General features: G+C 41.1%; 1 protein-coding gene across 1 annotated transcript in view; it reads left to right on the forward strand.

Moving 5' to 3' along the window:
* Positions 1 to 19,869, forward strand: part of DST (dystonin) — a 487,169-nt gene that overhangs the window by 351,992 nt on the left and 115,308 nt on the right. Inside the window, 6 exon segments of the mRNA XM_047733080.1 lie at positions 274 to 507; positions 1,736 to 1,888; positions 9,732 to 9,965; positions 10,667 to 10,933; positions 13,946 to 14,494; positions 15,534 to 15,710. Coding sequence (XP_047589036.1) covers positions 274 to 507; positions 1,736 to 1,888; positions 9,732 to 9,965; positions 10,667 to 10,933; positions 13,946 to 14,494; positions 15,534 to 15,710 — 1,614 coding nt within the window.

Here is a 19,869-nt window from a genome sequence, read left to right on the forward strand (position 1 = left end):
GATATTAGACTAGAAAGTTCGAGTAAGAGTGAAGACTAGTAAGTTAGAGAAATTTAAAAAAAATTCTTAGAGAAATTGTCTTCCCATATAATATTAAGTACCATAGTATTTAAATAATTTCATCATTACCATCCACTATCAGGTGCTGAATAGATTTTTGACTAACCGAATCATGAAAACATGTCAGTAAAACCTTGTTTTTAAATATTGTCAATGCAAGTTTTATATTATGGCTTACTTCCCATTTTATAACTTGCACTATTTTGTTCACAGAACGTGTTAAAAGACCTTGGACACACCAAAGTGCAGCTGGAGGGTACTGCCCTTGATGTGCAGTTCTTCATTTCTGAGTGTGCGCAAGACCTGTCTCCCAGCCAAAGCAAACAACTCCTGAGGCTCCTAAATACCACTCAGAAGTGTTTTCTTGATGTGCAGGAATCAGTAACTGCCCGGGTAGAGCACCTAGAGGCTCTGTTACAACTAGAACAAGATTTTGATGATCAGAAGGTTTGCCTTTCTTTGTGGAGCTGGAATTCTTCGTTTTTAGTTCTTTTGTGTGAAACCTGTTATGTGGATACCCCAGGATCTGGAAAGGCAGTTAGTGGACAGGGTATAATGGAGAGATGCTGGAATATATAAGAATATTGTTTTCCACAAGAATGCTATAGTTTATTTTAATTTTTATGACTCCCTGAAACCACCGTTTTCAAGTGGGAGTCTTGATTTTTGGGGGGGAGTAGGAAATATGGATGCACTCAGATTTCGATAAATTGAAGAACATATGGACAAAGAAGGGTAAGGTATCTTTTCCCACTGGGAGGAAGGAGGGCACAGCAGCATGGAGCATGGGCTCTGGAGTCAGAGTGGCTGAGCTCACCTCCTAGCTACTCTCAGTCATGTGTGACCTAGGGCACATCGCTCAATCATGGTTTTCTCAGTGGTAAATATGAAATAGTAACTGTGCTTACCTGGTAGTATTGTGAGCACTAAAAAAAGAATGACTATAGAACACATAGTACTTTACTTGCCTGGCATGTGTTAGGCTTCTAGGAAAACATGATCAGTGGCTATAAGATGCATAACTAGTGTATAAATAGTAGGAAAAGGAAAGGTGCAAGTATTAGTACTGATTTACCAAATTAATCTCTTAATAGAGTGAATTATATTAGAGTGCTACATCTAATAGCAATAATGAGCAGAGGGGTGGCAGTGGAATTAGGCATAGTGATTAAGTAAAAACATTGCATGCAGTGCTCCTTTTATTATTTCTTGAAGCCCCTAGGCATTGTCTTTCGCATGATAACCTAAGTACACATAGCAGATACATTAACAGACAAACCACAACTAACTTCTGTTTTGGTATCCTTTTGCAGAATTAATTGTGTGTGTCGCAGGTTTCGAGAGCTTAAGAACATGGAATGTTCCTTCCTGTGGGTCAGAAGCTCCATCTCTTACCTATATGCATGGCCAGTATTCTCCTGAGCAGTTTCATCCGAATATGAGCTCCTTCTTTGTATACGGGACATGCTCTTACTTTCTGTGTCACCTTGCTCCATATGTACCCCACTGCTATCATGTTTACAGCATACACAGAAAAACTTGCAATATATGTTCTGATTTTGCAGTTAGAACTCGTAAAATGTGCAGAACTTGCAAAATGTGTTCTCATAAGGAGGAATCACAATAGTGAGTTTATGACCACACATCTAAGGTGCTTTGATTTTGCCCTGTTTAGATCGTGGCAGAACGTCAGCAAGAGTACAAAGAGAAACTCCAAGGAATATGCGATCTCCTCACCCAGACTGAAAACCGCCTCATTGGTCACCAGGAAGCCTTCGTGATTGGAGATGGCACAATTGAGTTAAAGAAGTATCAGTCCAAGCAGGAGGTAAAATTTGGTTTTGCATCAGCAGCTTTCTGTTGATACTAATAGTATTATTAGCAAATCATGTCAGCTATTCTGAGCCAAGGTGAGCTTTCAACTTGATACTAAGAGTTACATTTCCAGCTTCAAGAAAGCCAATAATTTTCTTGACTGGTGTTGGTGAGATATTGAGGGAAGGCGCCATAAAGGAGGTTGCTAATGGAAATACCTTGTGTGAGGAGTTAAAACTTGTCTCCCCTTAAGGCCAGTTCACTCAGTTGTATAATAGCCATTTGTCTGGGTTCTTTCTCTTTCTTAATTTCCTATTCCTTTCATTTTTCTCCACAATTTGTCCCTCTTCATCAAATGAACAAAGAGTAAAGAGAGGTAAAGATAGCCTGATTTTGGTGTCAGGAGAAAGGACATTCTCATGATAACTAGATAGCTCTTGGTTCAAATCCAAGATACTCCACACTGTTAGCTTTATAAAGAACCTCTTCAAGCCTTAGTTTCTTTGTTGGTCATACCTCACTGATTGTAGGAGTTAAGCAAATGCTGTGTGTTAATTAAGTGACTAGCACAGTTAATGGCACAGAGTAGTGGCTCAATAAGTAGTATCTCTTTCCATTCAAATACTTAGAATGATTTGATAAAGCTTAAATTAAAAATACAGAAAAATATTGCGAAAGTTCAAACACAGTATAATTTGGAGAATGAAAACACAAAATAAAGGAGGAAAAGAAGAGAAAAATTCCATAGAGAAATCTAGATGGAGGGAAGCTATAACTGCTGAGGAGACATCTTAATCTTGAGCTTCCTAGCAACTGTGGCAAAGAAGCAAACATTGCATATTAGAGAGCCTTGGGGTTTAGAAGAAGTTATCTTAGTTCACTGGGAGAATTTGTTTTTATCCTGAGTAAATAGATATATATTAAAAAATAAATGTTGGAGGAGGAGGCAAGATGGCGGAGAAGTAGCAGGCTGAGACTACTTCAGGTAGCAGGAGATCAGCTAGATAGTTTATCTAAAGATTGCAAACACCTACAAATCCAACGGGAGATCGAAGAGAAGAACAGCAACTCTAGAAACAGAAAATCAACCACTTTCTGAAAGGTAGGACTGGCGGAGAAGTGAATCCAAAGCGACGGGAAGATAGACCACGGTGGGAGGGGCCAGCTCCCGGCAAGCACGGGAGCAACAGAGCACAAAATCAGGACTTTTAAAAGTCTGCTCCGCTGAGGGACATCGCTCCAGAGGCTTAACTGGGGTGAAGCCCACGCAGGGTCAGCGTGGCCTCAGGTCCCGCAGGATCACAGAAGGATCGGGGGTGTCTGAGTGTCGCAGAGCTTACAGGTATTAGAACGGGGAAGCCAGCTACAGAGACAGAGCCAAGGAGTGAGCTCTAATCTCAGGGTTACTTTGAACCGGTCGCAGGCTCGGTCAGCTCGGAGCGTGGCCGGAGGCCAGGGTGACGGGAGTAATTGGGCGCTGTTCTCTGAGGGCGCACTGAGGAGTGGGGCCCCGGGCTCTCGGCTCCTCCGGGCCGGAGACCGGGAGGCCACCATCTTCATTCCCACCCTCCGGAACTCTACTGAAAGCGGAAAGCGCTCAGGGAACAAAAGCTCCCAAAAGCAAACCCAATCTGATTACTCAGACCACCCTGGGTAAGGGCGGTGCAACTCTGCCTGAGGCAAAGACACTTGAGAATCACTACAACAGGCCCCTCCCCCAGAAGATCAATGGGAAACCCAGCCAGGACCAAGTTCACCTACCAAGGAGTGTAGTTTCAATACCAAGGAGAGCAGCAGAATTCCAGAGGAGGAGAAAGCAAAGCACGGAACTCATGGCTTTCTCCCCATGATTCTTTAGCCTTGCAGTTAATTTAATTTTTTTTTCTTTTTCAATTTTTTTTCTTCTTCTGCTAAATTTTTTTAACTTTTACCCTTTTCTTTTTTAACGTTTTTTAACTAGTTTATCTAATATATATATATATATATATACATATATATATGTATATACATATATATATATATTCCTTTTTATATTTTTTTCTTTATTGGTATTATTTTTTTAATTGATTTTTTTTTTTTCTTTTTCTTTCTGAACCTCTTTTTATCCCCTTTCTCCCCCCTCATGATTTGGGATCTCTTCTGATTTGGCTAAAGCATATTTTCCTGGGGTTGTTGCCACCCTTTTAGTATTTTACTTGCTCCTTCATATACTCTTATCTGGACAAAATGACAAGGCGGAAAAATTCACCACAAAAAAAAGAACAAGAGGCAGTACCAAAGGCTAGGGACCTAATCAATACAGACATTGGTAATATGTCAGATCCAGAGTTCAGAATGACGATTCTCAAGGTTCTAGCCAGGCTCGAAAAAGGCATGGAAGATATTAGAGAAACCCTCTCGGGAGATATAAAAGCCCTTTCTGGAGAAATAAAAGAACTAAAATCTAAGCAAGTTGAAATCAAAAAAGCTATTAATGAGGTGCAATCAAAAATGGAGGCTCTCACTGCTAGGATAAATGAGGCAGAAGAAAGAATTAGCGATATAGAAGACCAAATGACAGAGAATAAAGAAGCTGAGCAAAAGAGGGACAAACAGCTACTGGACCACAAGGGGAGAATTCGAGAGATAAGTGACACCATAAGACGAAACAACATTAGAATAATTGGGATTCCAGAAGAAGAGGAAACAGAGAGGGGAGCAGAAGGTATATTGGAGAGAATTATTGGAGAGAATTTCCCCAATATGGCAAAGGGAACAAGCATCAAAATCCAGGAGGTTCAGAGAACCCCCCTCAAAATCAATAAGAATAGGTCCACACCCCATCACCTAATAGTAAAATTTATAAGTCTTAGTGACAAAGAAAAGATCCTGAAAGCAGCCCGGGAAAAGAAGTCTGTAACGTACAATGGTAAAAATATTAGATTGGCAGCAGACTTATCCACAGAGACCTGGCAGGCCAGAAAGAGCTGGCATGATATATTCAGAGTACTAAACGAGAAAAACATGCAGCCAAGAATACTATATCCAGCTAGGCTATCATTGAAAATAGAAGGAGAGATTAAAAGCTTCCAGGACAAACAAAAACTGAAAGAATTTGCAAATACCAAACCAGCTCTACAGGAAATATTGAAAGGGGTCCTCTAAGCAAAGAGAGACCCTAAAAGTAGTAGATCAGAAAGAAACAGAGACAATAATCAATAACAGTCACCTTACAGGCAATACAATGGCACTAAATTCATATCTCTCAATACTTACCCGGAATGTTAATGGGCTAAATGCCCCAACCAAAAGACACAGGGTATCAGAATGGATAAAAAAACAAAACCCATCTATATGTTGCCTACAAGAAACTCATCTTAAACCCGAAGACACCTCCAGATTTAAAGTGAGGGGGTGGAAAAGAATTTACCATGCTAATGGACATCAGAAGAAAGCAGGAGTGGCAATCCTTATATCAGATCAATTAGATTTTAAGCCAAAGACTATAATAAGAGATGAGGAAGGACACTATATCATACTCAAAGGAACTGTCCAACAAGAAGATCTAACAATTTTAAATATCTATGCCCCTAACGTGGGAGCAGCCAACTATATAAACCAATTAATAACAAAATCAAAGAAACATATCGACAATAATACAATAATAGTAGGGGACTTTAAACTCCCCTCACTGAAATGGACAGATCATCCAAGCAAAAGATCAACAAGGAAATCAAGGCCTTAAATGACACACTGGACCAGATGGATATCACAGATATATTCAGAACATTTCATCCCAAAGCAACAGAATACATACACATTCTTCTCTAGTGCACATGGAACATTCTCCAGAATAGATCACCTTCTTGGTCCTAAATCAGGTCTTAACCGTTATCAAAAGATTGGAATCATTCCCTGCATATTTTCAGACCACAATGCTCTGAAGCTAGAACTCAATCACAAGAGGAAATTTGGAAAGAACCCAAACACATGGAGACTAAACAGCATCCTTCTAAAGAATGAATGGGTCAACCAGGAAATTAAAGAAGATTTGAAAAAATTCATGAAAACAAATGATAATGAAAACACAACGGTTCAAAATCTGTGGGACACAACAAAGGCAGTCCTGAGAGGAAAATATATAGTGGTACAAGCCTTTCTCAAGAAACAGGAAAGGTCTCAGGTACACAACCTAACCCTGGAGAAAGAACAAGAAAGAAAGCCTAAACCCAGCAGGAGAGGAGAAATCATAAAGATCAGAGCAGAAATCAATGAAATAGAAACCAAAAAAACAATAGAACAAATCAACGAAACTAGGAGCTGGTTCTTTGGAAGAATTAATAAGATCGATAAACCCCTGGCCAGACTTATCAAAAAGAAAAGAGAAAGGACCCAAATAAATAAAATCATGAATGAAAGAGGAGAGATCACAACTAACACCAAAGAAATACAGAGAATTATAAGAACATACTATGAGCAACTCTATGCCAACAAATTTGACAATCTGGAAGAAATGGATGCATTCCTAGAGACATATGAACTACCACAACTGAACCAGGAAGAAATAGAAAGCCTCAACAGACCCATAAGCAGTAAGGAGATTGACAGTCATCAAAAATCTCCAAACAAACAAAAGCCCAGGGCCAGATGGCTTCCTGGGGGAATTCTACCAAACATTTAAAGAAGAACTAATTCCTATTCTCCTGAAACTGTTCCAAAAAATAGAAATAGAAGGAAAACTTCCAAACTCATTTTATGAGGCCAGCATCACCTTGATCCCAAAACCAGACAAGGATCCCAAAAAAGAGAACTACAGACCAATATCCTTGATGAACACAGATGCAAAAATTCTCACCAAAATACTAGCCAATAGGATTCAACAGTAGATTAAAAGGATTATTCACCACGACCAAGTGGGATTTATTCCAGGGCTGCAAGGTTGGTTCAACATCTGCAAATCAATCAATGTGATACAACACATTAATAAAAGAAAGAACAAGAACCATATGATACTCTCCATAGATGCTGAAAAAGCATTTGACAAAGTACAGCATCCCTTCCTGATCAAAACTCTTCAAAGTGTAGGGATAGACGGCACATACCTCAATATTATCAAAGCCATCTATGAAAAACCCACCGCCAATATCATTCTCAATGGAGAAAAACTGAAAGCTTTTCCGCTAAGGTCAGGAACACGGCAGGGATGTCCGTTATCACCCCTGCTATTCAACATAGTACTAGAAGTCCTAGCCTCAGCAATCAGACAACACAAGGAAATTAAAGGCATCCAAATTGGCAAAGAAGAAGTCAAACTATCACTCTTCGCAGATGATATGATACTATATGTGGAAAACCCAAAAGACTCCACTCCAAAACTGCTAGAACTTGTACAGGAATTCAGTAAACTGTCAGGATATAAAATCAATGCACAGAAATCAGTTGCATTTCTCTACACCAACGACAAGACAGAAGAAAGAGAAATTAAGGAGTCCATCCCATTTACAATTGCACCCAAAACTATAAGATACCTAGGAATAAACCTAACCAAAGAGACTAAGAATCTATACACAGAAAACTATAAAGTACTCATGAAAGAAATTGAGGAAGACACAAAGAAATGGAAAAATGTTCCATGCTCCTGGATTGGAAGAATAAATATTGTGAAGATGTCTATGCTACCTAAAGCAATCTACACATTTAATGCAATTCCTATCAAAGTACCATCCATTTTTTTCAAAGAAATGGAACAAATAATCCTAAAATTTATATGGAACCAGAAAAGACCTCGAATAGCCAAAGCAATATTGAAAAAGAAAGCCAAAGTTGGTGGCATCACAATTCCGGACTTCAAGCTCTATTACAAAGCTGTCATCATCAAGACAGCATGGTACTGGCACAAAAACAGACACATAGATCAATGGAACAGAATAGAGAGCCCAGAAATAGACCCTCAACTCTATGGTCAACTCATCTTCGACAAAGCAGGAAAGAATGTCCAATGGAACAAAGACAGCCTCTTCAATAAATGGTGTTGGGAAAATTGGACAGCCACATGCAGAAAAATGAAATTGGATCATTTCCTTACACCACACATGAAAATAGACTCAAAATGGATGAAGGATCTCAATGTGAGAAAGGAATCCATCAAAATCCTTGAGGAGAACACAGGCAGCAACCTCTTCGACCTCAGCCGCAGCAACATCTTCCTAGGAACATCGCCAAAAGCAAGGGAAGCAAGGGCAAAATGAACTACTGGGATTTTATCAAGATCAAAAGCTTTTGCACAGCAAAGGAAACAGTTAACAAAACCAAAAGACAACTGACAGAATGGGAGAAGATATTTGCAAATGACATATCAGATAAAGGGCTAGTGTCCAAAATCTATAAAGAACTTAGCAAACTCAACACCCAAAGAACAAATAATCCAATCAAGAAATGGGCAGAGGACATGAACAGACATTTCTGCAAAGAAGACATCCAGATGGCCAACAGACACATGAAAAAGTGCCCCATATCACTCGGCATCAGGGAAATACAAATCAAAACCACCATGAGATATCACCTCACACCAGTCAGAATGGCTAAAATGAACAAGTCGGGAAATGACAGATGCTGGCAAGGATGCAGAGAAAGGGGAACCCTCCTACACTGTTGGTGGGAATGCAAGCTGGTGCAACCACTCTGGAAAACAGCATGGAGGTTCCTCAAAATGTTGAAAATAGAACTACCCTATGACCCAGCAATTGCACTGCTGGGTATTTACCCTAAAGATACAAACGTAGTGATCGGAAGGGGCACGTGCACCCGAATGTTTATAGCAGCAATGTCTACAATAGCCAAACTATGGAAAGAACCTAGATGTCCATCAACAGACGAATGGATAAAGAAGAGGTGGTATATATACACAATGGAATACTATGCAGCCATCAAAAGAAATGAAATCTTGCCATTTGTGACGACGTGGATGGAACTAGAGGGTATCATGCTTAGCGAAATACAACTATCTTATGATCTCCCTGATATGAGGGAGAGGAGATGCAACATGGGGGGTTAAGGGGGTAGGAGAAGAGTAAATGAAACAAGATGGAATTGGGAGGGAGACAAACCATAAGTGACTCTTAATCTCACAAAACAACTGAGGGTTGATGGGGGGAAGGGGGTTGGGGGGGTGGGATTATGGACATTGGGGAGGGTATGTGCTATGGTGAGTGCTGTGAAGTGTGTAAACCTGGTGATTCACAGACCTGTACCCCTGGGGATAAAAATAATATGTTTATAAAAAATAAAATTAAAAAAAAATAAATGTTTAGAAACTGAATAAATAGTAGTGTCATGTCTTTAAAAGCTCCTATAAATGTGTTCATATAGTGTGATAATATCTGGTGTGTGCAAATTTGTATAGATTATATTATTAAATTCATTATTTTCTCTTCTTTTTGAAGATTTATTTATTTATTTTAGACAGAGCAGGAGGAGGGGCAGAGGGAGAGAAATCCTCAAGCAGACTCCCCGCTGAGTGTGGAGCCCAATGCCGGGCTTGATCCCAGGACCGTGAGATCATGACCGAAGCTGAAACCAAGAGTTAGCCACTTAACCAATTGAGCCACCTACATGCTTCTTAAGTTCATGTTCTGAAACATAAATTTTTATGTTTTGGAAACATGAAAATCTCACACTTTCTTTCTTTAATGCTGTTTGAGAGTTCACATTAAATTAAATATTGTGATTTAAGTAAACCAACTCAGATTGACTATGCGTTTTCAACCTATAAATAAGTGTTCGATTCTTCTCTGCTCACTCCGTTTTAGAATTACAGCTCTCAAAGAATTAAATAGGTAATATTTAATAAGAGTTTTTTTTTTCTTTTGTGTTATAAGGAATTACAGAAAGATATGCGAGGAAGTGCACAGGCTTTGGCAGAAATAGTGAAAAATACGGAGAAATTCTTAAAAGAGAATGGCGAAAAGCTATCACGAGAAGATAAAGCTTTGATTGAGCAAAAACTCAATGAAGCCAAGTTTAAGTGTGAACAGCTTAATCTAAAGGCAGAACAATCCAAAAAGGAGCTGGATAAAGTTGTGACAACAGCAATCAAAGAAGAAACTGAAAAGGTCCTCATTCCAATATGTGGTACACTGTTGCTTTGTTGAAGATGATTAGTGTAATAGCTACTTGAAGTTTTAAGTGGTATCAGGTGCCAGTAAGCAATGATTAGTACCAGAGACGAGAATGATGGGTTTCCAGTCATATAATTGGCCAAATATTATAGAAAGTTTGAAAAACTCGTTTTAACTTTAAAATAAATTTTTTTAAGTGGGATTGTCAGGCTTTCTACTTGGGAAATGCATGAGACTTGATCAATTGTAGTTAAAATTTCAGAATGTCTTTTTTTTTTTAAAGATTTTATTTATTTATTTGACAGACAGAGATCACAAGTAGGCAGAGAGGCAGGCAGAGAGAGAGAGAAGGGGGAAGCAGGCTCCCCGCTGCCCAGAGAGCCCGATGAGGGGCTCGATCCCAGGACCCTGGGATCATGACCTGAGTTGAAGGCAGAGGCTTTAACCCACTGAGCCACCCAGGCGCCCCTCAGAATGTCTTTTTAAGGACATCAATTGTAGTTAAAATTTCAGAATGCCCAGTAACTACCTGTGACTCTAAGGTTTAATTTCACTGTGTTCAGTTTTCAGTGTGTGTCCATTTTTAGTATCCCCACTCTAATTTTAAATGATTTTAAATATTTACTTTTGGAATGTCTTAAAACTAGTGCCTCAGCCAGCATATAGAATACCTCCTGTGAACTTCATCTCTTCAGGTGGCGGCTGCGAAGCAACTGGAAGAGAGCAAAACCAAAATAGAAAACCTTCTGGACTGGCTGTCCAACGTGGACAAAGACTCTGACAGAGCAGAGGTCAAACAGAGACAGGTCATCGAACAGAACGGAACTCATTTTCAAGAAGGCGATGGCACGTTGGTGATGGAAGAGGAGGATGAGGTTAATGGTAACCTGTTGGAAACTGTTGTTGATGGACAAGTTGGAACCACTGAGGAGAATCTGAACCAGCAGTACCAGAAAGTTAAGGTTTGTTGTTTTAAACAGAGTGATATTGTCAAATTCTGTATCTTAGGTCTGTGGAAATGGGGCACCTGAGTTCTCTCTTGAAACCTTAATGACCACTGACAATAAAGTCCCACTTTCTAGGTGCATCATTGTGTCAGATATAAGTTGCTGTGAGAACTCTAAGCAAGAAACAATGAGAACTAAGTCACGAGATGTGGCATTCTTCTAATGGGAGCAAATTTGTGAGGAATTAATAGAAATAATGATAGCTGGTATTAATTAATAGCAAATAGATAACAGTTATGGTGGACCCTGCAGGCTCCTTTCTCAGCTCTTCCCATCTGAACACCCTGAGTCCCCCTGGCCCCCCGCTCCCTCGGAAGCCGGGGGCTACATTCTCATTTCACAGGTGGGGAAACTGGAACGTACAGAAGTGAAGTCACTTGTCCAAGTGTACACATCTAGTGCCGGAGCAGAGGCAACTTTTGAAAACCTTTTTCAGAGTGTCACATAACTGATCAATTTATTTCAGCATGTGGCTTTTGTTGTCACAAAATCAGATGACTGGACTGGAGGCCCCTTTGCAGTTTTGGGAGTTTTCCTCCATGTCTTTGTCTTTGGAGTCCTTGGAATAGAAGGTTTTTATAGTCTAGGAAATATAAGTCAAACCAGAAGAAGAGTGGAAGTATTTATTGTATTCATAGTTTCCAGGGGGCTATTCCAGAACCTTATCGTAATTATCTCTTAAAATGAAAAATTTAATGAATTCCTTTAGGAATGAGTCAGCTACAAAGAAGTCAGGAAAGGTTAGCAACTTGACCCAACGAGTGAAAATACCAGTGGGTGGATTCAAACATAAAGAGGCCTTGTAGGAAAGCTCTTGTTTTTAGCCACAGCATGATGTTTGCCTTCTGATCTTTTTGCTTCTAAGGATATGGGTCTCTGAAAGTGCTTTAGGAATTCCTAATGTCCTGACCGAGTGCAGAGACAGCCCAAGGGCCTGGCCAGAGCTTCTGTTTCCAGTACTTTCTAGTTGTGCCACATGTCCTAGGCCACATGGTTTCTTCCCTCAACCCAGATTTCCTCATTTATAAAAGGAAGGGGATGGATCAGATCATTTATAAGGTGTTCCATATGTCTGTCTAACCTCCCATGTGCAGAGGACCCACTGGAGGGCAGTCTATGGTTATAGCTCAAATGTCAAAGACATAGTCTGTGGGAGAAAAGTTCTTTGGACAAAAATATCATGTGTCCATGATGTGGCAGGCATTGTTATAGACAGAATACAAATATTCATGAGTCTGTTCTCAGCTGACTGATGGGGATCAGACTTGTAAGTGAACAGTATCCTACAACAATGCTTCTCAGTCCTGTTTATTTCATAGCATAGTTATTCTTATTAGCCCTTGGTGCTAACACTGTTCTAGGTGCTTGGGATTTCCCAGTGAGCAAAATACATTGCCTGCCATGGTGCTTGCCTGTGAGGATAGTGAGGATGATAGTTATTTATTAATAACCAAATTTTATACAATATGGGATGTTAGAAGGTGATGATCTTTTGCTAAAAGAAATAAGTTGAGGGGCGCCTGGGTGGCTCAGTGGGTTAAGCCACTGCCTTCGGCTCAGGTCATGATCTCGGAGTCCTGGGATCGAGTCCCGCATCGGGCTCTCTGCTCAGCAGGGAGCCTGCTTCCTCCTGTCTCTCTGCCTGCCTCTCTGCCTACTTGTGATCTCTCTCTGTCAAATAAATAAATAAAATCTTTAAAAAAAAAAAAAAGAAAGAAGTTGAGTTGGTGTGGGTGGGTGAGCATGGGGTCAGGAACCACTTATCAGCATTAAATAGGACCATCTCTGAGCAGGTCTCCCTGAGACGATGAGATTTGTGTGAAGACTTAGAGGGGATGTGTGCGAGAGATACCTGAGGGAAGAGCTGTTACCAGATGAGAAGACCTGGGGAAAAAAGCCCCTAATGTGCCTCACGAGGTGGGGGTGGAGGTAGTGGTTTGAGACACTGGAGTTCCTGGAGTGGGGTTGGGAGTGGACCAAATAGAGAGCTCTGAGGTAAGTAATGTTATCATTACCTTGGCTCCCTGTAAACCATTATGAGAAGTTTTGGAAATTACCTAAAAGGATTCTTACCTTTTTTGCCATAGTTGTATGGATATTGGTGTGAATGGAAGCAGCTGCTGTGGCTGGAGAGAAAGAGACTCCAGCTACCTGACACCGCCCAGCTGCCCTGAATGTTGAGGACGCAGTAGCTCTGCGCACCTGTTCTCTGCTTTCAGAGTGGATTTTAATCCCTGGCATGTGCCGGGCTTGCCAGGAAGTAGTCTGCACGCATGATCTCATGTACTTGTGTCGGCAAACCTAGGATGTGTAGGGCTTATTGTCTCCCTTTTCCTCATGTAGGAAGCTGAGGCCCAGTGAAGCCCTGTAGCTCCAGTATTCCCTTTGATTGTGTATGTTCCTCTAACTTTCTCTGGGCTTCTCCGAAGGTGTATTGTTCTTGCTTAATTGTTGTCCTAGTGTTTTTTATAGCCTTCAAATTAACAAATTCTCTTTTTCCTTAAGTGTCTTCTCAGGATCATTTCTTAATAAAAATGTTGTATTTCTTTGCTCAGTAATTAGCTTAAGACAGGAGCAGTCCCTTCGGGATGGTTGTCAGGAAGCAATGACTAGAATGAGATCAGACTGTAGGTGCTTGTCTTTCAATTGGAAGAGATATTCATCACGTTTTCCCCAAACTTCTGAAAATCAGTACTTATCTTCTGTGACTATCTAAGGGCTGTTTTAGAAAAGATTAGAAAATCTCCATAAAAATGAAATTAGAATGGTCAAGTCTGCTCTTCTGAAATGCGCCCACATGAGGGAAATACTTTGCACCTTGATGAGGTCAATGAGAATCCAATCACTGGCCTGTGGCTCATTTAAGTCTGTCCATCCTGAGGTTACTGGGGTTGGGGGGACCCCAACAGCCTCCTCTGTGTAACCCTGTCACAGCTCTGACCTCCCGGCTGATGTGTTCTCACGCAGGCCCGACACGAGAAGATCGCCTCTCAGCACCAGGCCGTCCTCGTGGCCACGCAGGCTGCACAAGCCTTGCTTGATACACAGGGCCACCATCTGTCTCCCGAGGAGAAAGAGAAACTGCAGAAGAACATGAAGGAACTGAAAGCACATTATGAAGCCGCGCTGGCCGAGTCGGAGAGGAAGATGAAGTTGACTCACTCTCTGCAGGAGGAACTGGAGAAGTTTGACACCGACTACAGCGAGTTCGAGCACTGGCTGCAGCAGTCAGAGCAGGAGCTGGAAAACCTGGAGGCAGGCGCAGACGACCTCGGCGGCTTGCTGACCAAGCTGAAGCGGCAGAAGAGTTTCTCAGAGGATGTCATTTCTCACAAAGGGGACTTGAGGTACATCACGATTTCTGGAAACAGAGTGTTAGAAGCGGCCAAATCTTGCAGCAGGAGAAGCGGCAGTGGCAAGGCTGCCCAGGAAAGCATCGATACTTCGGCGACCCACAGAGAAGTCCAGGGCAAACTGGATCATGCCACCGATCGGTTCAGGTCTCTCTACTCGAAGGTAATTTTATTTTTAAGGGGAGATTAGCCTGTGACTATAGTTTCGCTCTGTCCTCTCCACTTTGGTTTTTGGAATTAGAAGCGAGAAATCGAAGAACTGAAGCAGAGGACATGAGGTGGTTTCATCTTCATTCCCTCTTTCTTACTCATCTGCTTTACCTCAGCAAACATGTTTGAAAGTTAGGAGCCTCAAGGTATCGATTTAGGTTTTTTTGCGAGTGGTTTCCAGACGGCCTTAACTCTAAAACGCCAATATCCGATCTGACCACCAGGTGGCGTTTGTGTTTTAGTTCCGGACCTGAAGCGTGGCTTGCTGATTTGCAGCCTCTCAGCCTTGGAACCAAACTTTCACGTCAGATCATTTTCCCTTCACACTTGTTTGTTTTGCAGGTGTGGTTGATCAGTACGTTATTGTAATGCTTCCCAGTTAACAGACTGTTTCAGCTTCTCCTTGTGCATAAGCAGAAGGCTTTTGTTTAAAAAAAAAAAAAACCCACAAAACTAAGACATTTCCTTCCTCACAGTATAAGCTGAACAGACTAACCAAGTCGCACAAATGGTTTGAGGAGCATCATTGATTATTGGCCTTTGCTCCATTCTGCTTTAGATTATTTGCCCTGCTTGTGCAACTTCAGTCTTGGGTGACATAGAAGTGATTTATAAAGTACTTTGAAAACTTTTCCATCAAATACATAGCTATCCATGTGGTATATAAAACTTGGAATGTGTCTGGTAGGTTAGTTCCCTTGGCGATTGATACCCGAATTCTCCATTCGGTGATGAGACCCAGCCCTGTAAACGTGTTTTTGCACTGGTATAAATCTAGGACTATCTCTTTGTTTTTATGGTTACTTTTTGAAGATGGTTCTTCACATGAAGAAAAATATCTTAGTCCTATCATTTTTCCCTAACTTTGGTTGAACTCTGGTGTTTTCCAAATTGCCTAACTCGTAGGTCCTATGGTTTTTAACACATATACAGTAGGATTTTAATCCCCCACCCTTCATTTCTTCTGAGTTTTCATTTTTATTGTTTTTTAGTGCAATGTCCTTGGGAATAACCTTAAAGACCTGGTGGATAAATATCAACACTATGAAGAAGCTTCATGTGGACTCCTTTCTGGGCTCCAGGCCTGTGAGGTCACAGCGAGCAAACACTTATCTGAACCCATCGCTGTGGACCCTAAAAATCTGCAAAGGCAGTTAGAGGAGACCAAGGTAAGAGAAAGAGACCGAGAAGGAGAGACAGAGAGAGAAAAGTGAGCGATCCAGCCCTTCGGTTGTCTTGAAAGCATTCTGCTCCCCCACACTTTTGTGATTGTTTTACTTTGGAAATGGAACAGAGGATGGGAAACATACTTCTCTTTCTAATTCACAGTCCATTAATTTCTCTTTCTAATGAGGTTGTGTTTTCCACTGTTGTGAATGGGTTTGACACTGCTGTTATGGCTTGCATCCCACCACTCCCTCCTCTCTAAAGAAAAATCTGTATTGCCCTGACCAAATAAGTATCTTTATACTTACTTATTTTGTTCATTGTCTTTCTCCTCCATTGGAAGTAAGTTCCATGAAGGCAGGTGTTTTCTCTCTTTTGTTCTTTGCTATCTCTCCAGCACCTACAAGACTGTGTGTGGTCCAAAGGTGGTACTGAATAAGGGTGTGTTCAAGAATGAACATGTGGAAAGGAGGAAGGGATGTCATTGTTCCATTCTGAGGACCAGGACTGGTGTTTCTGTTGAGGGTCCCCATGATTCTTAGAGGCATAAACTGCCGTTATTGCCTGGCACAGTTCTCAAGAAGTCTGCCCGCTCCTTCAGAAGTGCAGGCTTGATGTCAGACTTGAATAATTGAGGAACTCTCAGCACACCCACAATGGCAGAGAGAGTCTATCTTAATTTAAAGCACATTTTAGAATCTTAATGTGGTGGGAGATCATTTTTGAAGTATTTTGCTCCTGTTCCATATGACCAATGATTTTGAGTTTGGAAGTTTCATTTCATAAATCAGTTCTGTGTCTCCTTTTAGCAGGTGGGTAGCAGTCATTGCTGCCATTGCTAGGAGGTCATCACATTATTGCCAGTTAGACAGCTGCCTTCCAGAATTCAGCTGCATCTGCGAGTTACAGAATCAGAAACCATTCTCATGCTGTTACTAGGGAAAACAGGTGCCTTGTCAAGGGAGCTTAACATTAGGTATTGCCTGAGACTGGCCGCCTGTGGTTGGAAGAAAGCGAAGTCGTAGCCTAGAATGGAGGGTACTGCTTCTCTCCTGGGCTGCAGCGTTTACCCAGTGTCACCTAAGGCTCCAGGGAGAGGTCCTGCTGTAGGTGGGCACCCCAGTGGGGGCGCGGGCTCCCGGGGTGGCTTCCTTCCTTTGGGTGTGTGTTACCAGTCCTGGGCCTTTTTGTTTGTGTATATTCTTTCCACAAGCACAAGAACAAGTCTGTCTTAATTAAGTTTCCCGGTCCCACTTGATTACGTGTCCAAGAACAGAGTATGTGGTAGGGGCAGAGGACAGACTGTGGCATAAAGGCCAAAATTTTGGTAGAAATTGCCAATAGCTTAAAATAATTATTAAGATTGTCTACATGACATTTAGTTAAGAAGTCAGGTATTTTTAATACAGGAAGGTGTATACTCTAAAAACAACACATTTTAAGTTAAGGTCTTTATCAGGAAACTGAGTCCACCTTATATGAAAGTAATTTTTCTATAACTAGAGCTAAAAGAAAAAGAAGAACCCAAAAGGATGCTGTAGTTTAAAGTTAAACCAATACCTGGATTAATTGTCAAACAGAGGAAAACTTTTTTGGTATGGGCCGCGGGAAGAAGACTCTTCTAGTCATCAGGCAGCCAAAGGAACATTGAAGAGGAGAGCAACATCTCAAAAGAGAATTAATTCTAACTAAGCCACAGCGTAATTTTAAAAATTAAATGTGCAATTAAAATTGTTCTTGGCATATGTTCTTATTTTCCTCACAGATGATCTCAGTGTGTAGCAAGGATACATTTTTAGGAGGATTGGGCACTTTTCATTTCTTTCATTTTTATTAACATTTAAAAATTATTTTTCTTCAGCAGTAATATAAACACATAAGACTACCACAGAAAATTCAGTTTTCTCTACACTTACAAAACTAGCATATTCTGTTGGATAATAAATGTAACTCGGGGGGTATCCAAGTTGGTTCATTTGACACATTACTGTCCAATAGCACATTGTTATTAGCGTTATTATTCAAAGGACTGGTAGCTGTGTTGTCAGCACTCTGATACCACTGAACTGAACTGTAATGACTCTAAGCTCTGCTTCCAGAAAGATCCATGGACAAAAAACATTGTGGTTCCATACCAGGCACAGAAAGACAGGATTTGGGGACCAGTTTAGAGGCCTAGGTTCGGGACTAGGCGTGGAGCTAGGTCATGTTGACTGACAGTGTCAACATTTGCACTGAGCTCAGGGATGTTGTAAGCCAGGTGTCTCCTGTGTCTTGGACAAGTGCCCTTTATAAGTTTCACACTTTTCTGGTCCAGGGGAGGAGACCAAGGTCATAATCTCTCAGTAGCCCCTTGTCGTAGATGCTTCTTTATGTTTTGATTTCATTGAAATCCATTAAAAACTACATATGGTACATATTTCAATTTGCAATTTTATTCTGAAGCTCTGTTGTAAACCTCTGCCCTCATTAAATTATAACCTGATACATGTTAGGGATTAATAATTGTTGACTTGAATGTAATTATGGAGAGAAAAAGGCATGGGATGTTTTGAAAAGAAGAGTTGAAGAAAAAAGTGCTTCTCTTGTGATCCATTTCTAAGTTTTAGGATGATAGGTCGGGCCGACGTTGGTACTGAACATTTTGTAGAACCACGCTGACTTTCACATGTATCTATCCTGTAGACGTTTATGTGCTAGGCCTACTGTTAGGCTTTGTGAAGACACAAAGGTGTTAAAACTCTGCCTCTTCCCTTGGAGAACTCATATTCTAAAAAAAAATTTTTTGGAGGTATTCATAACCTTATTTCATCTCTTAAATAAGTATGCAGTGCCAGCAAACTGTGTCTGTGGCTGAAGTCCCACTTCAGCCTGGTTCTAGGTAGAGTTCCTGTCATGAGGAATTGTCCTGTAACTAAACCTGTAAAAGATTTTCCTAGACAGATCCACTCTGATACAGAGTCTTTGGCCTCTTGGGACAGTTTTAGGATCTGGTACACAGATCACAAATCCCACTTCGGCCATAGCTTGCTGGGCCTTTTGACATATATGGGCTGCCTGTACGTCATTTAAATTACTTGAATCTGAAAATTAGTTGAGGAAATATTTGCCATTGGCTGTAGGCATTTGTTTTAGTCTGAAATGAAGGCAGAAATAGAAGAGGATCTTTTGGGATCTTACATCTGATGTTTTTACTTATTTACTTTTCATCCATTTACTTCTTTTAGAAACTTTTTCAGTGTCCCAAGCACTGTGCAGGGCAGTGAAAAGGAAGTGGAGTAGAATAAATTCCTTGTTCTCAAAGAAGTTAGTTTAAGAGACAAATCCAGTATTATTCACAGGGTACTTATGGGAGCCCCTGGGGGGAGTTTTTGCAAACTAGGGGTAAAGAGAAAGTTAGGGGGTTTCCCAGCTGACTGTTAATGGGTGAACAAGAGCCAGGCTCAGGATGATGGGGGGATAGGTAGCGTGAGAAGGTTAACATATAGAGATGTTAAATGTTGGGTCTAGCTTGAGCAAATAGTTACGAAACAACTGTGTTTTTGGACATTTTTGGAACAGGAGGTGGAAGATGATGAGATTGAAGGTAGAATTAAGGGATAGATGTCATTGTAGGCTCAAATCTGTTGTTTTTATAACAGCAATGGGAAGCTACTGAAAGATTTTAAAGAGGGGAGCGATATGGTCCAGGAATGTATTGTAGGTAGAACACACTGGGGGAAGCTACGTTGGGGAAGAGATTGGAGGCAGGGGGCTTGGTAGGATGCTTTTCTCAGTTGAGTGCAATGATCCAGAAATACAGAGCAGCAGCCTGCTTTTAAAAACACGTTAAGCAGGTAAAATTGTCAGGGCCCGGTGGTGGATTTGCATGTGGAAAGGAGGGTTGAGGGGGTGTCCCGAAGGAAGCTCAGAGTTACTGCTTGGGTCATGAGCTGCAATAGCAGGAAGAGTGCAGGTGTAGGGGTGAGATAATGAGTTCAGATTCAGTGTTTTGAGTTGGAGGTGACTGTTTACACCCAGATGGAAATGATCAAGAGGCAGTTGGAAACCTGGGCCCATGGCCAGGGATGAGTTCATCTACAGTTGGGCATATGGGAATTTGAATTTGAAATCCGAGTGTGAGACTGAAAGAGGAGCTTGAGTAGCTCCAGTGAAGTGAAA

The sequence above is a fragment of the Lutra lutra genome, chromosome 6 (genome assembly GCF_902655055.1).
Source record: "Lutra lutra chromosome 6, mLutLut1.2, whole genome shotgun sequence".
Lineage (NCBI taxonomy): Eukaryota > Metazoa > Chordata > Mammalia > Carnivora > Mustelidae > Lutra > Lutra lutra.